We start from the raw sequence: 12690 nt of genomic DNA, 5'->3' as shown, positions 1-12690 counted from the left end.
GCTCCAAGCTGTCAGCCCAGAGCCCGACATGGGGCTAGAACTAGTGAACCACAAAATCATGACCTGAGCCGAAGTCATATGCTCAACCAACTGAGCCACCCAGGCGCCCCTTAAGGTTTCTGTTTTTAAAATTTGTAGTATCTTTAAGAACCTTCACAAATACATATTAAGAGCAATTTTATTTTTCATATTTAATAAAAAACAACACATATCCAACTTCTTCCTAATCCTACTCTTAGTTTTATGTGTGTGTGTGTGCGCGCGCGCGTGTGTGTGTGTATACAGTGTTACAATGTATACACACACACACACACACACACACACACACACACACACTCTTATTGTATATTTCCTGTGCATATGCAACCATGTGTTTTACATTTCTCTGTAGAGCCATAGATACATATAAATACTTTCTAGTGTTTAAAAAATTGAATTATGTTTTTCCTATCATGTACTTTTGCCTATGAACACATTCTGTCCATTGCATTCTTTTTAATGTCTATATGATATTCCATTGTGTGGCTGTATTATAGTTTGTTCAGACTTAAGATGAATATTTAGATTGCTACCAGGTTTTTGCTAACATGTCTGTTGTAATGAGTATCCTTGTACCCTTATACAAATATGTATTTGTACAAATAGAATTAGTCCATAGGTATGCACCTTAAATTTTTGCTGTCTTAAATTGTCTTCCAAAAAGGATTTTTTTGGGGCACCTGGGTGGCTCGGTCGATTAAACGTCCGACTTCAGCTCAGGTCATGATCTCACGGTCCGTGATTTTGAGCCCCGCGTCGGGCTCTGTGCAGACCGCTCAGAGCCTGGAGCCTGTTTCAGATTCTGTGTCTCCCTCTCTCTCTGCCCCTCCCCTGTTCATGCTCTGTCTCTCTCTGTCTCAAAAATAAATAAACATTTAAAAAAAAAAAAAAAAGATTTTTTTATAAACTTGCAGCCCTAACACCAGTGTGTAAGTGTTCCTGTTTTCTTATGTTAGGTAGGTATTAAGGTGTAGGTCTTCACATAATTCTTGTAGCTCTTGTGAATCATTTAATATTACATCGACATGCTTCAGGAGATATGCAAAATTTGCCACATTAACTACAGTCTCTTGGGTACCAGTATTAAAGAAATGTATTGGGTGGAATGGATTAAAAACAAAGGTGCTTCATTTTGTTTTCTGCCTTGACCACACTGTTAATCTCAGTGCTCAGTGTCGACCTCTGGTTTTTCAGTAGGCTTTCTCCTAACATCTGTATTTGGGCCTTTACGTGAGTCTGAGAATAGAGACGGAATTGTTCCCTTGAAGACTCTGCCCTTTTACAGTCTGTCTGTATATAATAACCTAACACCCGTAATTTGCTTATTTTTCGTACCGTGGTGAGAGACGGTCTACACTGAGCAGGAGCCTGTTTGAATAATTTGAGTTGTAGCTAATAGTTCTTTACTGGGGGACATCATGTACCACTTTTTTTCCTCCTCTTTTAAAAAATCATTTGGCATGTTCTTTCAGCTTCTAGAATTGTAGCCAGCCATCCCCTCTTTCGGGTGGTTTAGATCAGCCTCTCCAGGCAGTACTTTGAAGTCTGCAAAATGCATTGGTAATTTAGGCTGACATACTTGGCAGGCCCATTGAAGAAGCAGAATTGTTTGATGGCCTAACACAAGAGGTCTGTTAATGGAGTTATGAAGAACTGAGGCACTTCCAACAAACGCTTGTTTTGGCATGAAATTTAAATAGTTCTTATTTTGCGGCATGTAGTCAGGGAACTTCCTGTGATGTAAGAGGGTCCCTTGGTGCAAAATACCAGGAGACGGAATTTTACTCTACCTGGCGGTTTCTCCAGGGAGGAATGGGTGGAACCGAATATGTGGTCATTTCCTCCTTTAATTCAGTTTGGCTACAGTAGAGGGAATATCTTAGCAAGATGTGAGGAAGCAAGTCCAGAGGGAGTGGTAGCACTGGGGAGATGTGGAGGAAAAGGCCAGTCAGTGGTGGGAGTTGGAGGGACCATCTAAATAGTTTAATTCTTACAGTGGGTTTAGTATAAGGCCCTAAAAATCCATGGCTTTTCTTAAAAATATTGCAAAATTGAATCTAAAAATACCTAGCTTATTTGTGTGTGTATGTGTACATGTGTTATGCAAACATCTTGAAACCTTTCTTGAATAGAATATAATTTTAAGGCATGTAATTTTTATTGTAAGCTCATCATTCTGATCATCAAAATCACACGACCTGCTTTTTCTTAATTCGAAGTCTTTAAAGCAGATGTTGCTCCTCTTATCAGAAAAGTTAAGTTTTATGTGGTTTGGAGATCAGGAAAGAGGTATTCCAAGGCACCGAGGTTACCAAAACAAAGCTTCAGGTTATGTTGCTAAGCTCTCTGAATGCTGGCATTACTGTTGGGCTCTTCTCTCCCAGCAAAAGTGGAACAACAAAGTAGTTGGAATACATGTCTGTGGGTTAAAGTGGAAGCACGTGACGCTAAGAAATGGGTACCACATGGCAGAGATACCCAGGAGCAAGTCAGTAATATGAAAGGGATAATTTAGTTCTGTTTCATTGCATTGTTTTCCCCTCAGGGAGTATGCGGGTGTATGTGTGCGTGTGTGTGTTCCGACGGAGAAATCAAGCCCCTCATTTTAGTTTATGCGTGTGGTTGGTTTAGTGAGGTTTTATGCCTGCCTGGTCTTAATATTAGTTTTTATTCTTACACCTTCAATTATAGCTTTTAGATACCAAATTCCTTTATTCTCGCAAATGGAAATGATAGAGAATGACAACAGTGAAGAACTCCTTTCCTCTAGCAGCTGGCTCCTGTGCGGACTTAGAATGTGGCCCACTATCTGGGCCTGGCCCCGTTTAACTGTTCTGTGTGTGTGTGTGTCCCCTTTCTGGGCTTTATTCATTTATTCAGAAATTACTTGTTGAGAGTTTAGTCTGTGCAGGCCCTGTGCTGGCTTTGACCTTCTCCCTCCAGGGATACATAGACTAGAGTGCCTTGAACCTAGTGGGCACTAAGAAATGTTACATGGCAAGAATGGTTATTTCTTCACTGTATTTAGTCAGAAGTGTCACTTCGAATACGCTTTCTTTCCATGAGTTACAATATTGTTGGTGGCTTGAAACTTCAGTTGAAGGACTTCTGACAAATAACACATGAGAATACTAAAATGTGTCCTCTTAAAACCATTTTAAGAACGTACATCTTTGACTGTATTAACCTTGTATGTTGTTTTCATCTAAGTGCTTCAGAGATTAAGAAATCTCTAAATCCTTTAGAGACTTCAACATTTGCAGTGTTTACTAGAAAGAGCCTGTGTTTTAAAAAAAATTTTTTAACATTTATTATTGAGAGACAGAGCATGAGCAGGGGAGGGGCAGAGAGAGGAGGAGACACAGAATCCGGAGCAGGCTCCAATCTCTGAGCTGTCAGCACAGAGCCCTGTGGGGGCTCGAACTCAAAAACTGCGAAATCATGACCTGAGCTGAAGTCGGATGCTTAACCGACTGAGCCACCCACGCACCCTGAAAGAGCCTGTGTTTTAGAGCCAGACCATCCCAGTCATATCCTGGTTTTATAGCTTATTAGCTATGTAATTAATTACAGTTAGCTCCAGCCAGTTTGCTTGACATTTTGGGTAAAATCTGTCTGAGCCTTTGTTTTTCCATCTAACTTTTCCTGTCCCCTTTTATAGTGGTAATAAAACCCACTGTACATGATTGTCTTGAAAATTAAGATTATAGAAGAATGATAGGTACTAAGTACCTGGCACATAGTAATCAGTTGTGAGTTTTCCTTTTCACCCCATTTATGTGCTCACTTTTATATTACTTCAGTCGTATAGTGTCTTAAAATACCCAGGTTTTATTTGGATATCTGGAAGGTAGAAGACATTTTGTATTTTGTCAGTCGTGGCTATGGGAATAAATCTGTGGAAGAACTTTGGCTCACTCCATGAGAATATAAAGTAGATTATTTTTCGGTTTCCCCCAGGTAGACATTGTTTTATTTTTTCTCTGTCCCTAATTGAATCTCTGTTGGCATTTAGGTATATTTCTCTTCATTCTGTTTCCTGTGTGGAGAGTTTTTTGGCTTACATTTACATCAGTGTTGTTCTTGTCTTCCTATATTGCTTTTTTTCATGTTTTAATTGTGAAGAATATATGTAACATATGATTTGAAAAGATTATAAACCATCCAAACTAAGAAATAGAATATTTATTGCCAGTATCTCCAGTGTCCTGTAAGGCTCTTCCCCATCTTATCATTTCTCTTTACTTAAAACAACCACTGTGCTAACTTTTGTGATAGTTACTCCCTTCTTCGCTTCAGTTTTCCACTTGATCTTAGCCAAAAGGCCGAGAAGCAATCGCTTCGTAGTTTTCCAACCAATGTATATGCTTTTTTAAACACTTTTTTAAGTTTATTTATTTATTTTGAGAGAGAGCGAGAGCATAAGTGGAGGAGGGGCAGAGAGAGAGAGAGGGAGAGAGTGAGAACCCCAAGCAGGCTCTGCACTGAAAGTGTAGAGCCTGATGTGGAGCTTGAACTCACAAACCGTGAGATCATGACCTGAGCGAAATCAAGAGTCGGACGCTCAACTGACTGAGCCACCCAGGTGTCCTTGTATATGCTTTAAACAATATAATTTTGACTCTTTGAACTTACAGTCTCCCCACCCCACCCCCCAATTTACTCTAAGTATTTGCTTTAGCTCTAAGTTTCATAAAGATGCTTTTTAGCCCCATAGGAGTTTCTTAAGTTATGGTCTCCATGGCCTTGTGTCTAATTCTTTTATTTTTTCAGATGTAGGTGCAAGAAACTACAGGCACCTCTGTGCTGTTTATTACAACAAGAATCCTGGATTTGAGATCATCCATGGGCTACTTGACAGAATTATGCAGCTCCTGAATGTGCCTCCCGGTGAGAAGAAGGGGGGATATGTGATCAAGGCATCAGAAGGTAAGACTCATCAGCTGAATCCAGAGTTAGCGATAATGTAATGAAGAGTCCAGGTCCTATGTTTTGATAGTTTTTTTCAATTTGATTGGGGTGGGGAGGTGGGAAATAGAGGTTCGATTTTCAATTAATTATTAGTATTTTCTAGAAAACATTTCCTCTTCCCTCCAGCATCTTAGGAAAACACCTGCAGAGCTCTTTTAGTAAAGTGCTTTTGTCCCAGGTGAGTGTGATAGCCCCTAGTTACTGACACGGTCAAGCCACCAGCACCGTGGTGGCACTTCTGAACTCAGAAGTCCAAACTGGAAGCTGAGAGGACCTAAACTGAGGATTCACATTCAAATCCGCCTGTCTGAAGCCTTTAAGGCAAAAGAAAAACCTGGAAAGTTATCCTGAGAGGCTTCACGTTAATCAAGTCGTGAGGTTGACTGAGGAACAACACGGATCCTCCTGTATGAAAGCCCGTGCAGCGACATCTGTTGGAGGGTTTCAGTTAGGCTGACAGGACGGAGCACGTTTCCTGGGGTGCTGGCTTCTCGCTGTGCCGGGGATGCTGAAGTTTTTACATTTCGTTTCCCTGTAGTTGGAACCTGAGTTTATTTTGTTAGACTAGAGATCCAGAAACAACTTGAAAGGAAATATTTTATACCACTCCTTCCTACTGCCTGCCTGACAGTTTTTTTTTAACTGTTAGGCATCTTAAATGTCTAACAGAACATTCATTTTTTTTTTAAAGTGTTACTTAGCAGTTACTAGTGATATGAGGTCTTTTGGAGGGCATATTTTTGTTTTTCTTAGATTTATTTTTCGTAGTCCTCATAGATTTTTTTGTGGGTGGTTTGTCTTAAATTTTTTTTTTTAACTTGAAGATTTCTTTGAAAATGCAATAACCCTGAAACATGTGGGCCTTTTTAGGTTGATTGTGAAGTTTTTTTTCTTCTTTGGTTTTCTTTTTTTTTTTTTCCCACGAAATTGAGAGATTAAATATGGCAGGGAGTTACTGTTTTCTGCCACATTTCTCATTAGAAATTACCCAGGAAGTCATGTGTTACCCCTCTAGAAGTGTGGAGTGTTAGAACTGGATCTTGGAGTTCAGCAAATCCAATTCCCTTGTTTCTCAAGTGAAGGAGCCAGACGTAGACAAGTTGAATGAGCTGGGCTGCACGTCACGTGCAGAACCCAGGGCTCCTGCCGCCCAGTGTTCCGTCCACAGGCCCAAGTTGCCCACCTTCTCAGTGCCTTTACTCATGCATTCACCAGTTTGCTCTTCTAGAGTTCTTTAAGATAGGGTCAACCAAGTTAATAGCAACCTGAAAGCTGGTATCTTCTTTACCTTCTAAAGACTCACTCAGAAACTTCCTTTCAAAAATAAATTAACTGGATGGATAAAAACCAGTTCTCTGAAACAGATTATGCTATGTATATGAGGCCTAATGTTCTTTTCTTGTAAGATTGCAAAGAACTGAAATGGTGAATTGGAACATAATCTGTTATGGATGGGACACTTTTATATTAATGATATTTCTATAAACCATAAACCGACATTTTAATATGATGCTTCTCTGGCCTCAGTAATCTCCTTAGACATTTATTTTTCGAAGGAATCTGAGTTCCCAGTCATGAGGCAGGTTTCAAGATGACAAGGGTAAGTAGGACAGGCCCCACTATCCTGGAACCTGTAGGGGGAAGAGCATTACATTCCAGCTCTCACACCAGGCCACTGCGTCCGACGGGAGCCTTGAGGTTTCCACAGGGGGAAACTGTGCACCTGAGGGCATCCAGCAAAGCATTACTGAGCTTCTGGGAAGTTGGATGGGCCTGTGAAGGAAGGAATAGGGAAGCAAGACGAGCTACATGAGCCAAGACAAAATACGATGGGAAGCATGGCCTAGTGCAGTTTGGTTTGACTATAGGGTGAGGAAGAAGCTTAGGACTATATTTGAGAGTCCTGAATGCTAGAATAATGCTAGGGATTTTAGCTAATCAGGAGAAAAAATACTGAAGCTTCTTCTCTCCCTCTCCCTCTCCCTCTCCCTCTCCCTCTCCCTCTCCCTCTCCCTCTCCCTCTCCCTCTCCCTCTCCCTCTCCCTCTCCCTCTCCCTCTCCCTCTCCCTCTCCCTCCCCCTCCCCCTCCCCTCCCCCTCCCCCTCCCCCTCCCCTCCCCCTCCCCCTCCCCTCCCCCTCCCCCTCCCCCTCTCCCTCTTTTCAAGTAAGTGATATGATTTAGACCTGTACTTGAGAGGGATTAATCTGGCAGCAACATGGAGATTGGGTGGCACAGAGTAAGGGGTAGAGAATGGTTGGAAAGTCGAATAGTGTGGATTCCATATCACAGTATACACTATACGACAGTAGTGAGGGTGTTGACTTAAAACTTGAACTTCAGTGTTGGCCATAGCTATTTCAAGAAGACTGATTTAAGACACTTCTGAAAGGGAGGAGCTACAACATTTAGCATTTGGAAAATATCATGGTATGTGTTGCTTGGAACCATTTATAGAAAAAGCGAATCTGTGTTGATCTTTTTAAAAGTCAGATTTTTATAATTCTAAACCTAGGATAGTATTTAAATCCTTTTATTATTTTTGGTGCTAAAATATGTAATATTTAGTACTTAATCTCCGTAATGCAAAGATGTCTGTTGTGTTGTGTTTTGTTTTTAATTAGAAAATGCCTTCATAAGCTGTACCTTCTGATGTGGTTATAGGTCTTGACATTCACTTTTTTAGACCAAGTTGTTACTATGGTTTTGATTTAGGATGAGGACAGAGTCAATATTCTGTTTCCTTTTAAATTTATTTAGGCTTTCATAGTAGAATATTGTAATGTCTTAAAGTTTTGACGTCTATGAGATGTCCTAGATTTATAAATTTGAAAAGCTTTGGTACAACTTCTTTATACATACGGGTGGCCTGGACCAGTACATGTTTCATTATATCTAAACTGGCTATTTGGGGGGTACAGAAAAACAAAGCAGGGTATTTACTTCTACTGCCCCTATCACCAGCATTGGCCACATCTTTTTTTCTGAGTGCTTTCTGTAAGAGCCATCAAACCAAAGAGAATTACTGTCATTATAAATAATAGTTCCTCATTTCTCATAGGCATTTCTAAGTCTATTTTGATTAATGACATTTTTTTTACGGTTAAAGAAATCGACACTTAAAGTAAGTGGTTTGTCAAAACAAGTCCGGAGCAAAGCTGGTATTCATCTAAAACTTCACATGTATATTGTATATATATCATATAGATATACGTATATATATCTCCTAAGTAGCTATGTAAACACTGGAATTTGGTAGTTGGAGTGTGTTTAGCTACATCATTGTTACCAATTTATTGTTAGTTTGCATATAACTTTTTCTGGAAGGAAAAGGTCTTCAGAGTGTCAAAGAATAGAAACAGATTAAGAACTACCATTTCCTGCCATTCTTGATTACGGAGTTGTCTTCTGTTACTCTAGCATATGGTTTACTCTTTAATAATTAAAAATCCCTAGTGACTTGGTGTTTATATTTGAGCTAAGTCTCTTCACCAGAGGTTCCTGCTAACGTCAGCCCATTGGCAGTTACGCCCGGTTTCTTCTGTCTTTGGTAATGAGCACCACCGAGTTCCTCCTGTGCTGTGCTGTTTGGTGGTAGTGATGAGTGGAACAAAACTTGATTCCCCTCTGATAAATGCGGCCCTGTCCACTGTGAGAGAAATCTGGAAGCTTGACTGACGGATTGCTGCACTGACCCCAAAGTGTTCTGTTGACATTGCAGCGTAACCTTGTTTATTATGAAGGCGACAGCCCTCTGCAGCCTGAGGAGTCTCTGCAGAAGGACTGCAGCCAGAGTTAGAAGTCAGGGTGTTACTGAGTTTTCATTTGCCGAGCATCTTTGCGCTTAGGAACGTGAGGTGATGATGGGGTAAAGTCAGCTAAGTGGGAGGAGGAGAAAAAGAACCTTTAACTTTGCAGCAGACTGTAGAGCCTTTTGAGGGTTTCAGAAGGATTCAGCTGTTTTAATGGCGTTTGATCAGATTGTTACAGCATGGAGATATATATATATATATATATATATATACACACACACACACACACACACACACACACACATGCCTACCCCTCCTCCCACCTCCACCCCCACCCTGCCAAGCTTCTCCTCTTCGTGGTTGGTTGCAAACTAAATTATGTATGTCAAACTGCATTTATCCTTTTTCAGAAACCACTTCTGGGCAAGAAAAAAAAAAATCTCAAGTGTTTTTGTGTTTAGGACAGTTATGTGGTTAGTGGGCAAATCAGTGGCAAAAATTATTTCTTGTAGGAGGTGGCAGGCTTTGTGTGCGTTTGGCTGCATTGACTTTAGTGTGTATTTTTCCCCTTTTATGTGTTACCTGGTTCAGTTTGGTTTTATTCACAGTTCTTCTGGAGACCTCAGTTTAAACTTGAGACAAGATCCCCGAGAGACAGGTTTTACAACATGTAGTTTTGAACAATTCTAGTTTTCATGCTGCTCAGAATTCATTTTGTGAGATGAAAAATCACTGTAAGTAATATGTGCATTTAATCCTGAGCCATATGTAGCTACAGAGGTTATTTAGATCCCTTCTGTTACAGTGACACCTAATGATCATTGACTTGGCCCGTAGGTCGTGACCTTTTCCTCTTTCAGGACACCTGTGAAGGATTTCAGATGCTGAAATACACGGGTGAAGCTGTGAGGTTCCCTTGATCTTCACACTGGCTTTCAGTGTAACACGAGCTTGCAAATACGTGGGAAGCGTATCTGTTGGACAACCTTTGAAGGAGCGGCGTACGTTTATGGTTTGACTTACACAGGTGTCCTAGACCAGAGTAGAAGGGGATCCGTATGATGTGTCCACATTTAGTTACCACCAACAAAGGCATCACTCTGTTAAGGCATCAAGTTTTCTCTTTTGGAAAAGGTTTTAGAAGTTTTTCAGCTTCCTGACCTTAGCACTCTGTGTAAAAACAGCCCTTGTTCCTTTGCTCGTCTGCTTTTTCGTGTTTGAGGAAAGCCTTCAAATACAATTTTTGTTACCTTCTTGGAAGGGATTAAAAGACTCAAACCAATATTGCGGCAGCCGTGATCCCCACGCGGACAGCCGCAGCGTACCATGGGCCGCGGTGTGTATGAAGCTTTCACAGTTATCGAGGGGTTCACTTGGCCCTGTGGTTTTGAGTGAGTGTTTCTGTCTCCCTCTCTCATATGTACCAGGCCAAGTTCTCTCCACTCACGTTCCTTTCACTTTGCGTGCATGCGTGCATGCGTGTGTGTGTGTGTGTGCATGCGTTGGTTGGTTCTTACCTGACGTTTCAGTACTCGGCAAATTGGAGTGCTCCCACCACATCTCACTTGAATGACTCAGTTCCATTTCCCACCTGACAGATGTCCTAACAGTGTTTCTGTTTCCCCTACGAAACCTGTTTTAGACTTTTTCCCTCTAATTGCCCCTCTCTGAAAATGGACACCACAGATACACCACATCTATGTACTCTCTGTATAGCTATGCTTCGTGCATAAAAAGAAGTGTAAACCTCTTTAAAACCCAGGGTTAAAAATAACTAAAAAGTTAAATTAAAAAATCTGTATCTACTGAATAACTTTTAATGTTTATTTACTTGTGTAAATTGTGTGTCAAATTATATGTGCCAATCACATTTTGTCGTTTAAAAGCATTTTTTTTCCACCAAAAGTCAAACAACTGCAACTAATTTCTTAACTGTTAGTGAATTTAGCTTTTCCTTGAGAGAAAATAACTGGCTGGTTATTGTTTTTTCTTTTTGGCACACGATGTAATTAGTGATGTGTTGAATGACTTTCTGAATCGGACACTTTTTATTTAATCGTCAAAGCCTGAGCCGCACGGAAGCTCCTGGCGACGGATGTGAGCAGTCATGTCCTCCAGGCAGCTGATGGCGGCCCGTGTGCGTGCAGGCAGAGTCCTGGCCGTCTGTGGCCGTGGTTTTGTAGCACCGTCTGACTTTGCTCATGGCTGCTTTGTCTTCCATGTCGGTGCTGCCCCCGTGATGCCCAGGACAACCCAGTGGGAGGGACAGAATACTGAGGAGTAAGATGGTCAGTTTGGGTTCAGCATTGGAGGGCCACAGACCATTGTAGGTTTTTTTTTTTTTTTTCATGTTTGTTTTATTTTTGATAGAGTGCGAGCAGAGGAGGGGCAGAGAGAGGGGGACAGAGGATCTGAAGTGGGCTGCGTGCTGACAGCAGTGAGCCTGATGGGCTCGAACCCACGAACTGGGAGATCACCACCTGTGCCAAGGTCGGACACTCAACCCGCCGAGCCACCCAGGCGCCCCTGTAATTCATAGGATTTTTTTCATCTCTCTCTTTCTGCCCCCAAGAGCTCGTTTTCACCCCTGTTGAGCATGCAGACTGTAACTGAATGCATTCTTTGGAGTTCACTTCAGCCATTTGTCTTTATTTGCCACCTTATACTCCTTTTTTTCCTGCTTCCTAACTAGATCCTGGCCTCCACTGTTCTGTAGAAAACGCTGTGGCCCAAATACAAAGAGATGCGGAAGAAGTTCAGTTTTAGCTTGCGTGAAGGGCCCAGACCCTGAAAGTTTAGAGGATTTTTAGGGTGACTTTTACTACTCAGTACATGTAAGACAGTTTTACATTTTGGTGGCACCCTGGTTTTGGCACATGGGTGTGCTGCAGCGTATTGGTTGAGAACAACGTCCTGTGAGTTCCTAGGGAATGATGTGTTCTGGCAAACTACATTCCAACCCTCCGAGTGGCCAATCCAGAAGATCAAAAGAGTGGGTGGCTGGGTGGCTAATAAAAAGGAAAACGTATTGAATAAATCCCTAGGTAGGGCTGCTGTGCAGCCATCAGCTGTCCACATGGCCATTCAGAATAAAGGCCTCCTTCCCTGGAGCACGTAATTCTGTGTTTGATACAAAACAAACTTCTGTGTTCTTTAAACCATTGATATTTGGGATTTTCTTTTCTCAAAGATAAAATCAACTCTAACTTACAAGTTATATTTTAATTTCTACTTGTCTGAACTCCTTGGCAGAATTGAGTGCTATCCAGCTGTAAGATCATAGAATCAAGTTTCATGCTAACCTCTTGAGTCATTTTAAAATTAACTCTTAGTAAAACCATTCTCATTTTTTCTTTCTCTGTTGTTGTATCCCTTTACTTTTGGCTTTTGAATTCAATTTTGATGACCCCTTCTCCTATCAGCATAGGCTGTGGTCTCATTCCGGTCACCTTCACGGATGTTCGTTTCATGGACGTACTTGTGTCTTGTTGCCTTGAAGGTGTTGTTGCTAACCACTGGCACTTATTTTCAGTTGGCATTTTTACAGCTAGTGAAGACATTGCCCGCCCCTTCCCGGGGAATATGTTGTAGAGGAGTGGCTTTTAAAAATGTCTTCTGGGGGGCGCCTAGGTGGCTTAGTCAGTTAAGCGTCTGACTTCAGCTCAGGTCATGATCTCACAGCTCATAAGTTCGAGCCCCACATTGGGCTCGGGCCCTGTACTGACAACTCAGAATCTGGAGCCTGCTTGGGATTCTGTGTCTCCTTCTCTCTCTGCCCCTTCCCCACTTGTGTGCTGTCTCCCTCTCTCTCTCAAAAATAACATTAAAAAAAATTTTTTTTAAATGTCTTCTGGGTTCCCATAAAACAACAAACCCATTGTAGTTGTATACTTCCAAGTAAAATTTGAACAAAGGGTCCCTGTAGAAAAA

General features: G+C 41.4%; 1 protein-coding gene across 1 annotated transcript in view; it reads left to right on the top strand.

Annotated features, from left to right (window-relative positions):
• The window catches only part of FARSB (phenylalanyl-tRNA synthetase subunit beta), a 72342-nt gene that overhangs the window by 41596 nt on the left and 18056 nt on the right, over nucleotides 1–12690 (top strand). The window contains exon 16 of the mRNA XM_045481435.1: nucleotides 4813–4968. Coding sequence (XP_045337391.1) covers nucleotides 4813–4968 — 156 coding nt within the window. The remainder of the gene's footprint in view (nucleotides 1–4812; nucleotides 4969–12690) is intronic.

The sequence above is a fragment of the Leopardus geoffroyi genome, chromosome C1, assembly GCF_018350155.1.
Source record: "Leopardus geoffroyi isolate Oge1 chromosome C1, O.geoffroyi_Oge1_pat1.0, whole genome shotgun sequence".
NCBI lineage: Eukaryota > Metazoa > Chordata > Mammalia > Carnivora > Felidae > Leopardus > Leopardus geoffroyi.
The sequence above is the reverse complement of the archived record's forward strand: the minus strand, read 5'-3'. Positions and strand labels throughout refer to the sequence as shown.